At 40.8% G+C, this 16,451-nt stretch overlaps 1 protein-coding gene across 7 annotated transcripts; it reads right to left on the reverse strand.

Moving 5' to 3' along the window:
- Window positions 1–2,166: 2,166 nt before the first annotated feature.
- plac8l1 (PLAC8 like 1) lies at window positions 2,167–15,868 on the reverse strand. 7 transcript variants are annotated; one of them, XR_014624153.1, is made up of 7 exons: window positions 15,841–15,868; window positions 14,283–14,318; window positions 13,679–13,880; window positions 12,890–13,122; window positions 12,572–12,708; window positions 10,755–10,959; window positions 2,167–2,947 (listed from the first exon to the last, which is right to left on the reverse strand). XR_014624153.1 is itself a non-coding variant. In XM_084374258.1 (6 exons), exons 3-6 carry the CDS (start codon window positions 13,702–13,704, stop codon window positions 10,828–10,830), a joined length of 528 nt encoding a protein of 175 aa, XP_084230384.1. In that variant the 5' UTR covers window positions 13,705–13,880; window positions 14,283–14,318; window positions 15,841–15,867; the 3' UTR covers window positions 10,311–10,827. The 7 variants fall into 7 exon arrangements, 4 of the variants coding, with proteins under 4 accessions (XP_084230384.1, XP_084230385.1, XP_084230386.1 ...); XR_014624154.1 differs by lacking the exon at window positions 2,167–2,947 and adding an exon at window positions 6,575–6,803; XR_014624155.1 differs by lacking the exon at window positions 2,167–2,947 and adding an exon at window positions 8,490–8,774.
- Window positions 15,869–16,451: the final 583 nt, after the last annotated feature.

Below are 16,451 nucleotides of genomic sequence, written 5' to 3' on the forward strand. Positions count from 1 at the left end.
TTATTATACACTAATGAAAACATAATTAAAATATAAATAATGGCATTTAGGTGAATTTTAGGCAATTATTTTTTTCTCTGAACAGGGTCAGGCTAGCTGTTTCAAGTCTTCGTGCTAAGCTAAGTAGCTGTTGGCTGTAGCTTTGAATTTAGAGCTAGGAGACAGTTAGCGTGAGCTAGCTTATCATAAAGCACTGACTCCCCAGAGTCAGCGTTTTGTCGATGCTTCCCCAAAGTTCTTTAAAAAATTGTTGTTCATCAAGAAATAGTTACGGAGGTAAAACCAAAAATCATTTTTATTTGTCTTTGTTGACGGATTGGACACAGGCTAGATGTGTCCCCGTGCTTCCGAACTTTATGCTAAGCTAGGCTATTCACCCCTTAAAGCATGGGAGTGGCATCAATGATCTCATCTATCAGCAAGACAGTGAATAACCGAATAATAATAACCAATAAAGTAGCCCCAACATATTTTGGCATTTTTGATAGATGGAGCTCATTTACATGCAGACTTGTCCAGATGTCATAAACAGATTTGTTTATGACATCTGGACCAGTTATTAACACTATACATCACCAAAACAACTCTATCACATTTTGATGCGTTCATGTGTGTAGCGGGCTTTTGTAGTGTAGATTCTGATCTGATATAATTACAGCGCCGGCAGTTTGCAGACATGCATGAGTCAGAGGCTTTTATAGTTTAATCATCAGTGTTCTGCAGCTGATGTGATTGTAGTTGGGATGAGAAACGTCTCTGGACCACATCTGAAGCTGCTACACAAATAGCATGGAAGAAATCAGGGAGGGAAAGAAGGAGGGAGCGTGGCAAAGGATAGAGGATGGAGAAGATGAATCTCAAAGACTTTGCATCATTCGCTCTCACACTCACTCTCCTCTCTGCACCATTACAACTGCCTTCGCAAAGCACACCTACACATTTTTCCTCACTTACTGAGGCACTGCAGCCTTTTGACTTGTAGTAATCACATGCACACACACAAACACACACACACACACACACACACTTTTGAGGTGTCAGATGAAAGAACACCTACATCAATGGCAGGACTGTGGAAGCGCGTGTGTCGTAGAGATAAAAGCATTATGCAACAAATGCCAGCCTGTAACAACCCCTCATGTCAGCTGCGAGGCAGCCTAAACACACATTCATACAGTATACACACTTAGAAGTCACATGACATTCAGTTATGCCATCTGTATGGAGAGACATATAGAAGACATACAGTACAGGAAAACCATTGTGACAGGACTGACAGATTGAAAATGGCCTGTAGGAGGTTCATCGGCCCAAAGGATGACGATGGGCGACTGCATAGCGGTCTTTGTGTCTCATGCAAGAGATTTATGTATCGGAAAAGTCCAAAACAGACATCTACATCATGATGCAACTCGTGTTTAAGTACAATAAATATTAAATATACGACATATTAGTACATGCAAAACCAAAGGTACATAAGTAGGAGTATTTAACCTTTGGTATAAACAAAGGTTAAATTAAAAAAACTTCAGATAGAACAGGATAGAAGTAGCAGAGCTTAAAGTGAGGCATCATTCTGTCAGAGCTGCATGCCATCTACCCTCCTATGTCACATCAGCCAGGGTGGATAATGAGCAGGAGTAAATCCCCGGAGATGTTAGGTCTTGTTTCCGATGACAGTTTTTACCACTCTGTGCTGTGCTGTGCAAAAATATTTTTTGAATCATGATGAATAGTTTTTGGGGGTTGTAATGGATTTTCTGGGTTCTGTTCCAGGTATGTAAAATGCATCAAATATGAAAATAAACCCACTAAATCAAACAATGCTTTCATGAGGGTACGATCACTTGCGAGGATTGCAGCATTTGTTTACATCAACTTCAACCTGGTGGCAACAAAAGGTTTCACAACTCTTTGAAAAGAGTGTTTTGATGTCATTTGCTGCCAACTTATTCTAACAGGTGTATTTATGAGTAGCAAACAAAAACAAAAACAATTCACCCCATTATCATAAAGAATTAGAAATATGTCAAGATAAAAGCTTATATAAACACAATAAAAGCCTTTACATGTTTTTATAATATATTCATAAATAATTTAGAGACAGACAGATTTATGGGACATATTTTAAGATATACTTTTATTAGGATTATATGCGTTATTTCGATTACCACTCTCACATCTGTGTCTTAAACATGGATATGGAGCCAGGAGGTGATTAGCTTAGCTTAGCATAAACACTGGGCTATGTTGAAACCACACACATATAGAATTGTAAAAGCAAGGAATGACAAGGAAGTCACTGCTGTGTGTTGAACTGTTCCTTTGAAAAGATTTCATACAAGAGGCAAAATGATCCACCAAAAAATATACAGCATGTGTAAAGGAGTTGGACCAGCCTTTTCCTCTCGGGCAACTTCCGTCCACTTGGATTTATATTATACAAATCCTCCTCTGTGTGTGTGGGATGTTGGACCAACTTCAGAGGGCGCAAAAAGTCTTGGTCTTTGAGGAACGAAGGAGGAAGAAATCTATAAACAGAAATATTTACATCTGGTGACTGGGGAGGGACACATCGTACTGAAGATGTAAATGTGTCCAGTGGAAAAAGGAAGGTTCATCAAATGGGTTCAGATTTACACCCCTCCCATCCATGGATGGATTTCAGAAGCCGACCAGGGAATGACCTGAGGCCCCAGGGGTCAAGGGGATCCTAAAAGGAAGAGTCTCTGTTTGAAGTGACTGCTATGATTTCTCATTGCACAGTGAAATGGCAAAATGTCCTTCTGGCAAACGGAAGGAATGACCTAAACATTCACTTTGAAGTTGTCACAAGAAAGAAGCCATCACGACACCTTCAAAGGGAGTGTTTGTCCCCTCGGGTTTCCTGTTGGACGTTTAGGACTAGCGCTCCGTACCGACATCATGCAATATGGGTCCTCCGAGTCTGCAGGGAGAAATCAAAAATATGATCACACAGTTGCAGTAGAAGGGGGCACTTTAAGCATTCCTGCCCATCAATTCACCCATCATTTTATAATCTGCGCTCGCATCGAAATATGCATTTTGCAGAGAGGAAGATTCAAAAACCTGTCGGACTGTGAGCATGCGGGTTTCTGTATTGGAACGCCACAGGAGCTCAGAGAAAAGTGCAGAAATGGTGGAAAATTACACCTCTACAAGAAGAGCAAGAAATGTATAAATTGGCATCCTGGCACAACTGTGAGTTTTAAAAAGGATCTACACAGGAGGGCAGGAATGAATCAAGAAAAGCATCTGACTTCTTTGCGGCGTTCAAACAAGACTGAGTGAGATTCTTGACATTCAACAGAGAGGCGTCTCTGTTTGAACTCCCTGAAAAATGCAGGTGTGGTTTTCTTATGTACAGCATAATACTCACTGTTGTGCTGGGAGGCTTTAGGGTATCCAAGCCAAGCTCCAGTTTTTTAAATTCTTCCAATTTCATTGAGCAGCAGTTTGGGAAAATGAGAAAGATCTGCATTGATAATTAGGAAATGATTAGCTTTTCCTTCTTGTTGGTTGTGACTTGTGAGTCCTGATCCTCCTCCCGTTTTTTTGACTGTGTCCGTGTATTTTTAAAGCCTGTCTTCCTCATGAAAACGACTACATAGGTCTTAAGTGACAGCAGCTTATTATGAGTTTGTTGTTAGGCGGCGAGCTCTAGCAGCTAGTAATTATTACAGCTGCAAAGGAGGAAGTGATGAGAAGAAGTATAAATGGATGAAAAGTCTGGATAGGGTTTAGGGAGGAGGGTGGGGATGGAAGGTTGGCTTAAAGAAGCACAGGACTTTAGTTCAGGGCGCCGTTGTTCATGTCCAGTGTGAAACCAGAAGTCAGCAGCGAGTTGTCTGAACTTGCTAACGTTACATAACATAACGTAAATACATTTGTAATGGAAGCTACAGAAGTTTTCCTAAACCTAGCCAAGAAGTATTGGTGCCTGAACCTGACCAAGTAGTTTTCATGCAGAAAACTAACCAAGAAGTTTCTTGCCTTATACTAACTGAGCAGTTTTAGGGCCTGAACCTAACCAAACTGCGACAAAATGCCGAAGGTCTGGTATGGCTGTTTCTGGTGCGCTACAAAAGTCATGTTGTTTTGGGAACGGTGGTACATGTCGCTTTGGGAGATGCTGACATCGACCTATCCAGTTGGTTAGGCATGAGGATGTGTTTGTTTTTTCTGACTACACTCCTTGCACAGCAAGAAATCTCAAAAACCATTTGCCCTCTTTTGACCTCTGTCTCTTGCCTCGTATTGCTTCAGCTCAGCTTTTAATACGGTCACATCAGACCTCCTTTGAAGTTGACACGTACCTCTAATTGAAATTTAACTTTGAAGTTATATTCATGTCGAGTTATATATAAACTGTTTTAACATAATGTTATGACATGCAAATACATTCTTCACCAGTCTTTTTTTTTTTAACATGGGGGGATTCCACATCTTTCCCAGTCTTTTGTTGGCCCTGTCCTAACTTGAATCAATCAGAATAAGCATATATTTTCCAAAAAACAATAAAGCTGATGAGAAAAACCTTAAGTGTATTGTCATTCCTCTGTTTTCAACTGAGTATGTTTCAAAAGGGATTTGCAAATGATCACATTTTGGCTTTATTTAGGTTTTACAGTGTCCCAACTGTTTTGAAATCTCCTTTGTAAAAGTAAAAAAATGTATATTTGTCATAAATAATAACTGAACTAATCATGAGCTGGTTTAATGTTTTCTCATCAAACATTTTGCTAAAATCCAACCATATAAATCAGTACGATCCATGACCGAATTGTAAACATAGCCCATATTTGTTTATTTTGATTAATGCTGGAGGGAAAACAGGCATCTGCTATGTTTTCTAGTTCTGGCAGCTGCCACTGAATGATGACCTCAAAGGACACACAGCTTAGACGGTGAAAAAAAATAGAAGATCCTCCCTTTTCTTGTCATGCGAGGCATTTCGGGATAAATTCTTTAGCAGACAGTAATATAGTCCTGCCCAGGAACAAAAACTACAAAAGCTGACAAGTGTCTAGTATTATAATCCCTGTGTATGACAGGAGGAGAAATTCATTGTAGGAATGATGTGACTTGAAAAACCACTGTCTGTCTTCAGAAAAAAGAAACCGGCTGCTTAGTCTGAGGAGCGGAGCGGTGCCGACAAATTCCAAGCTTCCATCATCAAACACACACACACACAGACACACACACAACCCCAAAAATAAGACAACTGCACTCAGTAGCAGAGCACACAGACTGCTGTACAAACTGCCAAAGCTTCTAGCTGCAGGCTAACCCCCCCTCCTGCCTCCAATGATGATGATGCGTGTGAGAGAGAGACAGAATGACAAACAAGGAGAGACACAGGGAAGGCAAGGACGAAACGAAAGAGTATCAGAGGGAAAGTGATATGAAGAGAGAGTGTGAGGAAGTGTGTGCGTTATGTAAACCCCAGGTGGTGCTTGTTGTCCTGGATAGAAGTATCACCGGGGGGACGACTGCTCCAGCTTAGCAGGTTTCGCCACACATCTCTCTCTTTTTTCTGTTTCACAAACACACACCGGCATGAGTAAGAGAGAGAGAGGAAGGAAGAAGAAGGGAAATAAACAAAAGATGGCAATGCAGGAAAGGTGAAGTGGGGAGATTATTGAGGGGGAAGGAAGGATGAGGAGGACAATCGAGTTGAAACACATGTGGGAGGCAGAGGTGCACATCTGCTGGATGGAAAGATGGGGAAGGGAAGGAAAGAGAGATGTGAAACGAATAAAAGAAACACATTTCAGAAACGTCTGCGTGTAGTTTGGGAAAGCTCAAACGCCCCACCTCTAGCTCATTGTTATTCGGGTGTGATCTATTTTTTCTAGGTTTTGTATCTCATCTGTTTACTGTTTTCTTCTCTGTGCCAGTTCAGCTCACAACAAGCACAGTCACGGGAAGAGCTGGATACATGTGCGTGTACAGTATCACACACACACAACCACCCCCACACACACACACCTCCCTCCCCGAGGGGCTGTTGTCGATAACAGCCTGCGCGCTACACCTGATGCATCTGCGGGGAAAGTCGTCTTCGTGCTGAAACAGCAGGAAAGAACGTCAGCAGAGACGTTTTATGGCCCCTGTCCGACTGCTGACTTAGGATGGGCTTCACTGTTCCAGATCCTGACCTCTACTGCTCCTGCTGCGGAAATCCCAACTCTGACCCCAGATCAGCACTTAAGACTGATTTCACTCCACTGAGCAGCTGTGGGAATAGACAACAGACAGCAGGGGAGGAGGGGGGCCGGGCTGGGGCAACACTGCCCCCTAATGGTTCAGGCATAGAGGTGTGTCTGGTAGAGATGACGTAAGGCCAGGCTGTGTGTGAGTGTGTGTGGCACGATGCTGTACAGAGTGTATGAGTTTGCCGTTTAACTGTAAGCACAGGCATGGGTTTTTCGTATTTTGAGATTCGTTCATCAGTTAATCACACGCTTGAGAAAATTAAAGGGCCAGTTCACTCAAAATTATGAGTAATTTGAGCAAACTGACCATTTAAAACAAGAAATGTGGTGCTTACTTTAATATTGGCTTGAGAACGTTTCAACAATAGTTGGAAGTCCCTTGTCATGACAGCAACTATTTTGGACGGATGCTGTCCGTGACCATCTTTGGCACCAGTTGTTACAGTGTGTCCCATATCGTTGGCGCAAGTTGGACCTTGTTGGCCGATCAAGCATGAAGAATTGGCAGTGGGCCGTCAGTGGGAGACTCAGTCTCATTGGCTTTTCAGTTAATCAATCAGTGAACTAGAAAAGAAACAGAGAAAGGGACGCTATAGTATCCATGATTTCACTAATTGAGCACACTTTCTTCTTATTCTTCACCTCTTCCCCAGTGCAATTTGCAACTTTTTATCAGACATATTCTCGATTAGAAGCGGTTATATTAGCACGAGTGGTGTCAAAAAACACTGATTTATCATATCAACGTGAGACGATGAAACGCTGTGTCTGGCAGCTCCATACAGTATGTATGTAAGATGTAAAAAAAGGTCTGTAAATATGGATACAAAGTCTAAAAGATTATGTAGGACATTTTGAGGGCGTATTTGGTTTGCAAAGCAAATGGGTTTCCAATTTGCCAGCCAAATGTAGAGCTATTGATGCTGAAGCAATAACATTTGGTCATTGCATAGGGAGGGAAAGATGTTACCACAGTGCCTGAAGGCAGCTCTGCTCGAGGCAGATCCAGCTCACTAACAACTCCCAGCAGACAGAAACGAGCGGAGCTGCCGGAAGATTTATCCATCCAGGGCTGCTCAGGAAACACTGGAGCCTAATGCAGACATAAGTCAGAAATCGCTGACCTCATTACCACCAGGGCCAGATGGAATTTATGCTATAGCTGTCAGGAAACTTTTTCCTATTTCAATACAAAAGTGAAGATGGAAAAAAAAGACACAAAAAAAGCAGCAGAACTTTAAATCTAGTAAAAAACAACTAGGGGACACCACAGGGACGCTAGCTCCAGGAGCTATTACTGGCTATTTTATTTTCACTTTAGTTTTTTACTGATGATTCACACACAAACACTTTAAACCTCAAAACAGAATGATACAAAAAAGAAAACTACTGGTTTGGGAGTTACTTTTTTAGTAATCCATCCATTCTCTCAGTTTCATCAACTAAAAGTTAGTCCTCTCTGTAGTCTTCGTTGCTGTTTTGGGTTTTGAATAATATCCATTTTGCCCACTTTTCTTCTAGCTGCATTTATTGAGTGAATTTTTCCATTATGTAGAATTTCTTTACAATCTCCATCCATTGTCCCTGTACAGCAGGGTCCACTTGACCCCATTTCCTGTGCTTTTTTACTGGGTAGTGTTACTGATTACTGTGATTAACTTCTGTGCCAGTGAGCTATAATTTAATATACAAAAATGTGAACAGACTATATGAACCACCTGGAAATTTCTGAGGCTGGAGCCGATAAATACCTGTGACTACTGCGGAGTAGTCTGACTTGCCTGATATGTATTCGGCCCCCCCATTATTCCTATCTGCGTGTACTGTTGTTGCAACCAGACTTTTCTTCAGCGCTGACGTAGCGCTATGGTCTGGCGATGTGAGACTAAATGCAGAGTGATTTGACCTGGGAATGAATGCCGATTGTACCGTTTTTTGTTTTTTTCACCAGGTGTTAGTGGGTTTGTTGTCCAGTGTGAAAGGGGTACAAAGCTAGCAATTATAGGCATGCTCGCCATCTGTGATCTATCCCATGGTTGCAAGGCAATCATCTGGTATAATTTGCCCTCACTGACAAATACGGGTTTTGCCATAGTCAGTCATTCTGATACTTCTGATGCTAACACTGTTGGTTAAGGGTGAGGCCTTCTGATACACTCAGAACAAACAACAGAATAATCACATATGAGAAAAATGTACATTTATGAAGAACTGCAATGATTTGAAAAATGATTTTTTATTTAGGAGATGAACTCCTTGAAATGTGCAGTGTACTGTGTGTAAAATATGACTCGATTTTATTATTCACATCACTCTCCTTCACCAAATCCATTTTCTCTCTTTTCCCCATTTCAGTTGGAGCAGCTGCCAGGTGGGGGACCACATCGGTAAGAGTTAACAAATTACATATTTGCCCTTTGAGGACCCATCTGCTTTGTGTATGAATAACATTTTCCATATCCGTTCTCGCTGGTTGGCATTTCGGGTTCAGGGAACCACGGCAATCAGGATCGGTTTAATAATATGATTGAATGCCTGAGGTGAATCAAGGAACAGAGGCATAAAAGAATATCAGAAATATGGAAATAGGCTTTATTATCATCAGACTGTACTTGAACTGTTGACTGTGATCGGAGCTACGCTGCGGCCGGTTTGCCGGGTAATCAGACAAGTGGTTCTGCATACTGAATGGACTGGCACACTCGTTTCATCCCACAGTCTGGAATAAATAAAACAACTCTCCAAAGCACTGATGCTTAATTAAGAAACCGAATGACTGCTGAGATCAAACTGAACTGACTAAGCTTTTCTGAGCTTTTCATGGCTATACTTGGATTGAGTTTGAAATGTGATCTTGAAAATTAGATTTATTTAGTCTTATTTATAGGTACTGTCTTTAATGATATGCCCTTATCGCACAATTTTTGCTTAAAGGTCTGGAAAGGCTTTGTGTTTCATCAGTCCATCGTCCCTTCATGTCTAAGAGGGACTGAATATAATAATGTGTCTGGTGACCTTTGGCATGCCAGACAAAATCTTTTCTCACTTCCTAACGTAGAAACTGTACCCATGAACTGAATTTTTTATCAAGTCAAAATGTTAATTGTGCAGGCCTAGATAGATAATCATAGCGGTGACTTAGAAAATTACCCACCGACCCGCTTTAGACACATTTTTGTGGGGATCTTTATGAGGAGACAGAGGGTCAACAGTATATGCCACACTGAAGTGGTATATATCATCTGAAAGCTGGTAATCTTAAGATATATTTTAGGTGTCAAGTTTTTCTAGTCATAAATCTGTCAAAAACAGAAGGTTAAGAGTGTATAAGAGCTGAGAACATTATGATGGAATTATATGATGGCCTTTCCCATGCTCATTATGTCTCATAAGTCTTTGCAGCACTTTTGGGGTTGATAGCATTCGTTACACAGACATGGTGCAAAATGTAACCATCTCTGAACACTCAAGAATTCATAAAAATGGTCAAAAATAAAGTTGTAAAGTTTCACGAGGCTGCGATTATCCTAGAGGTCACAGTAGGTCATTTTAAACAGTGATATCAAGTTAAAAAAAATGGTCTCACTGCAATGGAATGGCTGCTATGGGTACTAACATAATCTTACATGAATACAATTGGGCTCATTGAATCCACAAGAGTCTCAGCTTTCCAGTCATTACCAATTTAAGCAATGACTGTCTGACTGTTTAGGGACCCCAGTATGAGTATTTTTCCGCACCAAAGTTTAGCCTTACTTTGCCTAACATTACGTAGCTCCTTCGCCAACAAGCTAGCATGACATGGTCGCCTTAGGTTGTCTAGTTTTACATGAAAAAACTACCTTCATCTTAGCTTAAAAAATGAGCATGACACAGGCTCTTAAAGCGAGAAATGTCAGCTGAGATTATCACGCCTCGAGGAATCCAAATGTTCAACAATATCCTACTATAGTAGGAATGACTAGGATTATGGTTGTATTTTGATTAAGATTATCAAAAAAACAAAGTTTCAGCAGTGTGAGTATTAAGATACTCACAATTAAATAAAGTTGGCTGTTTTTTTTTTTAAAGTTTCCACTGTCTGACTGAGAGTTGCACCAGATGTTTGGTGCTGTTTGCTGACACTGACAGCTACTGAACCCAAACTTTTGCGTGCGTCTTGCCATCTGCTTTTCACCCAACTCAAAATGTAGTTAATGAGTTCTTCTTTTGCAACAGAGGCAGAATGTTTTGTTACAATGTTTATTTGTAATATTCTTTCAAACGGGGGTCCAACAGTAGATTAAAAGTAGGTTTCAGTTACAATCTAACAGCCTTCAAGGCAATTTAAGCTCTACACACCGGTCCAGACCTTACAGCTCTGATTCTTCTTCCTGTTTATGCTATTAATCAAAGTTTGTCCTTTCCAGTCTTTGAATGTTGCAGTATAGGCTTGATTTATTGGCCAAGGCATCCTCAGGGGCATTTAAAAGTAAGTTCAAACCTCATAGTATTGATTCTTCGTGCTGTTCATACCAGAAATCTGCAGACCTCCACAGTCTCTGTTGCATTGTAAAAGGACAGGCCTCATTCAGCGTCTACAGTTTCTTCAGGAGCATTCGAGGGCAGTGGACACATGATACGTCTGTGTCTTCATCCTCCGCTTCATCTCTCTTATCATCTGACACACAGCCAGAGGGTAACAGCAGTACACTGTGGTCCAGTCTTCACACACACTTCCCTGTGGATAAACATGCGAGACAGGCACACGCACGCATGCAAACAAATATAGAAGAAGCACATGTGCAGACACAACAATGCAGCAGGAACATGTCGAGAGCTATGAGGTACAGTGCATGAAAAGACATAAAAACATAAACAAAGAAATTCACTTTTTCTATTGCCAACAAACATTGTTAAAAACGAAAGTCACACTAACAACTCTTCACAAAGTCGGAGTTGGATCAATGCTTACTTCTGTTTTACGATCATCTTTTATCTGTCCTTTAGTAAAATTGCTAACTATCTTGTGTGGAGGACAGGCCTTTTCCGGGTCACTGCTATGGAGCAGAGACTGTACTTCCAGAGGAAGCAGAAACAAGCCTCTCTCCCCATCAGCATCCTCAGGACCTTCTATAGTGGTGTGGTGGAGAGCGTTCTGATATACTGCATCTCGACATGGTAGTCCAGCTGCAGTATGTCAGACAAAAAAGCCCTGCAGAGAATAGTTAGAGGAGCTGAGAGGGTCATCGGAGTTTCCCTCCACACATTCTTTGAACTGCTCCCATCAGGAAAACATTTCCGGAGTCTAAAAGGCCGAACAAACAGACTAATCAACAGCTTCCTTCACCAAGCTGTTAGATTGCCGAACTGCTGATCTGGAGCATGCGCACTACTGCACTTCATGAGCCTTAGTCATAGTATTGTGTTCATGTTACGAGATCCCGGAGAAACGCAATCTTATTTTTGCTGCACTACTTTTGTCGGTACAGCTAAATGACAATAAAGCTTTGATTGCTTTGATTGATGATTGATTGGAGAGGAGGTCGTGTGGCTCGCACATCACTTTGCGAGACCTTGGCCTGCTCAGTCTTCCTCCTGGATCCTCATCCACTTTCTTCACATATATTTTATGTAATCTTGTGTCAGACATTTTGTCAGTAAATCTGTATATTCTTTGTTCTGTACACGCAACATCTATTGCATGTCCGTACCGTGCAGGGAGAGGGTTTTTCTGTCCGGGGAGTTTTTGACTATACTTTAGTACAGTCAATAAAGTGATAAGCAGTTACATATGTAATGATTTATGAGAATTATCATTCGAACTCAAAGTCCACCATTTATGTAATTCTCCCTGTAGTTAGTGTTTTTTATGTCTGTGTGTTACAGTGTGAATGCTTTTCGAGTGAGAATTGTTGCCAGTGTTATGGTCCAACAAGCGTATTCTCAGACATGTATGAAGTGTTCAGGTGGTTTGAGTGAATAATGGAGGTGAGATTGTTGAACTGTCTGGCCAAGATACATTGGTTGGTTGGCAATGCCAACTGTATGAAGAGTTTGAAAAAGAGGCTTCAGTATTGACCTGTGCTTGTTACCAACTGAAGAAAACTGGAGCGGCAAATTCGACAATGTTTTTGAATTGATTACATTCCTGGTAGCTGCTGGTTTTCCATTTTCTGTGGAGTCCTAAAACTTGCTAGAGAAATCACCATGCTGAACATTTTGTCTAGTTTATTTTCTATTGCTAAAGGTACATTACTATTTTGTAAAGTCTGCCTGTTGGTGTGTTCAAGGACGCTCTAACAAGCAGCACCAAACATCACTTCTTATTGACAGTGAATAGGCACACTCACCCGTATCTTGTACCGCTCCCTGATTCCAACTCGCATGGCGAAAGTGGAACCTGGAAGAAGAGGCATGCACAGACACTCGCCATACTGATGAGACAAGCTCAGGTCCAAACAGCAGGGAACCAGAGCCCCGAGAATACCTGCAAGCACAGACACAGACAAAAATCAGATTTAGATATTACATTTATCTCTCAGATGTGAGACTAACTAAGAATAAATGATATGTTGGCTCTTACATAAAATTCATTTTGTAGTAACATCAAGAGAGTGATAAAGATGTGATTGTGTGTGCTTATAAGAATCCAGTGTTTTTAATGTTACATGTAGTCTTGTCTCCACAGACGTCAAACAGGCCAGTGCTCCAGTCTCCTCCCGTCTGTGTGATGGTGGTGATGGTTGTCGTGGTGATGCCGAGGCCGGGCTGTGTGAGTACTGGGTCTGTCACTGCGGGGACATTGTCTGACCTCAAGTTGCCCTCACTTCCTGTGGTGAAGCTCCCCACTTCCTCCTCTGGAAACGCCGAAGCTAAGGCTTCGGTGACTGACAGTTCAGGTCTGAAATTAGATTTTTTTAATGAATCTGTCTTTATATAGAGGGCCGATAAATTCACTGTGGCTTGTCATGCCAATGTGTCACTTATACTTAACTGCAGGCTTGGCGTTAAAAGAGTCTCAAATTAGCAAATTAGTCTGTGTTTTGCTTTCCTGTAAGCAAGAACTTAATTAATTTCATTCATTCAGCTAATTTAATTTTCCTAGAGCAGAATGGTTTGTACTCAGCTGGCCTTCCTTAGGAAATTTTAGCAGCAAACCACCACAAATACACTAGTATTCTCCTAATATTATCCTTCCATCCTCCTCCCTTTATTCCTGCATTCAACAGTTTTAAGCCCTCAGCAACACTTTAATCACAGCAAATTGCAGAAATACGTTTAAAATTTAGAAGAAAGGAGTGCAAAAGCAGGAGCTGCAGCAACAATAGTTTATGGAAATGTTCCTGTTTAATTTGTATTATCATAGAGACATAAAAGAAGAAGAAGATTAAGAGGAAACACAGCAGCAATAAAGAGCTGAGCAAGATAAGTGAGTTGTTTGCTTCAATTCCACTTACTGGTGTGTGACTGTCATCTGCTCCATGACTAGAAGCTACTGGCATCCAGAGAGGGGTGAGGTGAGGAGGCGAAAGAGGAGAGGGTGAGCAGGGAGTCAGCAGAAATGAGGAGATGGAGGAGGGGGCGGTGGAGTGACACGTCCCCAGCGAGAGGGTGTGTGTTGGAGCAGATAAACCAGCAGTCGGATGGCTTGGCCAGAAGCTGTGTGACAGAGATAAGTCTTGTAGTTGTCTTCAGTCTCAGACTCCACTGTGCCCCCCCGCTAATACAGCAAATGCAGAGGGGGCAGATACACATCAGGGTGCATGAACATGAATGTCTGGCATAGAATAATCAGATATGAATGCATGCATACACTTAACACAAACACCAGCAGGTCAGAACAGGCTGAAATCCTGGTATTTATTTACATGATTAGTTGTAGAGTAGAACAGAGATACACGGCACATCTAAAATATGTGCACAGATATGACAAGTTAAGTAAAACCAATTGAGTTTTCTTTCCCTCAAACACAATAAATCATTTTAAACAGCATGTCTGACATTCAAAGACATTGTTTCTATTAAAGTTTTGTGAGTGAAAAGACCTAGGGTGACACTTACCCGTAAGGCTGAAGCACAGACTCATACAGTGAAGAGCTAGGAAATGAAAGATGCATTTTATAAGCAAACAGATACCTGTGGTTCATGTTTAGAGGGTGTCATCTGCATTCATGTATTTCCTGTTCTCTGACATTGACATTTAAATCTAGACTGATGTGTTGTGTGTGTGTGTGCAAAGGTCTAGAGAAAGAGAGAAGTGAAGGAAGCTTTGCACAGTGGAAGACCACGTAGTGAAACTACCTGGGGTTTGGAGGTTCAGATTGTTCTCACACATGCACACTGGGTCTAAACATAACATTGGGAGAAACATGTAGTACATGCGTTTTTTTAGAGAACAGACTGACACTTGTTAAATCACACATATATTCTCAGTTTTAGATTATGGTGACATTATGTATATGCACGCAGCCCCTTCCACGCTGAAATCACTAGACACAGCCAACCAGAGTGCTCTCACTGGTGATGGTTTCAGAACTCACCACTATGAGCTGTACAGGCACATCGGTTGGTCTTCTTTTAGTGACAGACATTGCCTCCTTTTTATTCATTAGGCGTTCCTAGCCAAGTAACCCCACCACCTCACTTCTCTTTTAAAACTTAAATCCACTTGTCATCACACTCGCTCCCAAGAATTTCTGTCCCTTGAAGTTTCTTGAATAAACACTGAGCCTGGTAAATTAGCTTCTAGTTTCTTCACACCAAACATATGGAACAAATTAAAAGAGGTATTAAAATTAGCCAGGTATGTGTCATTGGATCATTTTAATTGTATACTGGATGAAATGGTTGTTGTATAATTCATTACTTTTCTCTCCTCTCTTCCCATAATTTTTTTGTTTTTATCATTTTTATTTATGATTATTCCAGACTTGTTCGCTAGATATTGTTTTTAATGATCTATTTGCTCTCATTTGGGCTTGATAATTATTGATAGTTATTACCATTTCGCCTAGCCTGTGTGAATGTGAATTCAGGGCACTGCTGTAAAAGAGCTTAATGCTCAGTCAATTTTCCCTGAATAAACAATGGTTGATGATGATGTAGTAAATGGAAAGTGGATATCTCTTCCTTTGGTTTCGCTCATTTTCAGGATGATGAAAATGTAGCCTATTTTAAGTATTATTATAGTATTATACTGTATTACCAGTGTATTCATCCTAGTTTTTATTAAAGAAAGTAGCATCAAAAACCATCCAGTTATATGGGGTCTTAAAAATAAAAAAAGAAGGGCTTTTTATTTGAATAATGGCAGTCATTTGACTAATAGTTATCCCTAATGGAGTCATTTCCCTAATATCTTTAATGAGAACCACAAGACCAAGCACAGCCAAAATTTAGTATGAACCATCACCTTTAAACACAGGTAACATTAGTGTTAGCTAGCGTGCAATTTGTGCTTATATTAAACCAATACTGAAATGTGAGGCCTCATAGATTTACCTACTTGCAAGTTGAGCTTTATCAAGCTTTTTTAATGCACCTAGTCCGTTTTACAAGTTTCAGCTTTTACCTTAAAGTTGGTTAAAATAAACTAGCTTCATGATAAAATGATGCTTACCTGCCCTGAGCTAGCTGACACTAAACAATTTCCTGCCCGGGAACGGTTGCCGGGCAACCAGCTGAGAAACCCGGAAGTAAGCTACTGCGCGAAAAAGTGCCGTGTTTAATTTTTAGCTTCGGATTTTCCACTTGCTAAACAAACAAGATACACGAATTGAGTACAATAAGTGAGTTTTAGAGGTGCTGGTAGGCAGAATTTGTTACCTTTGAGCATAGCCAGGCTGCCTGTTTCCCATTGTTTTCACTCTTTTTGCTAAGCTATGTTAGCTAACTTAGCTTCACATTTAGCATAGCTACTAAAACGGGTTATCAATCTTCCCATTACTCAGCAAAATAAATATGGCAAATTTCCCTAAATGATAAAGAATAATTCAGTGTTGCTTATATTTATGTTCATTGGCTATCTCCCTTGCATATCCCCACTCAAGCTCACCAATAAATATTGTCAACGAAATGCAGATTTCTGTATCCTGAATTCATAAAACCTCAACCCCAACAGATACACTTTGTGCACATCATTCTCATCAGACGACTGCTCACACAGCAAGACTATCTGTACCATCTACACTAACAGGGCGAAGATCCAATGACTTCACTAAAACCATGACA

The sequence above is a fragment of the Pagrus pagrus genome (genome assembly GCF_965226575.1).
Source record: "Pagrus pagrus genome assembly, chromosome: 14".
NCBI lineage: Eukaryota > Metazoa > Chordata > Actinopteri > Spariformes > Sparidae > Pagrus > Pagrus pagrus.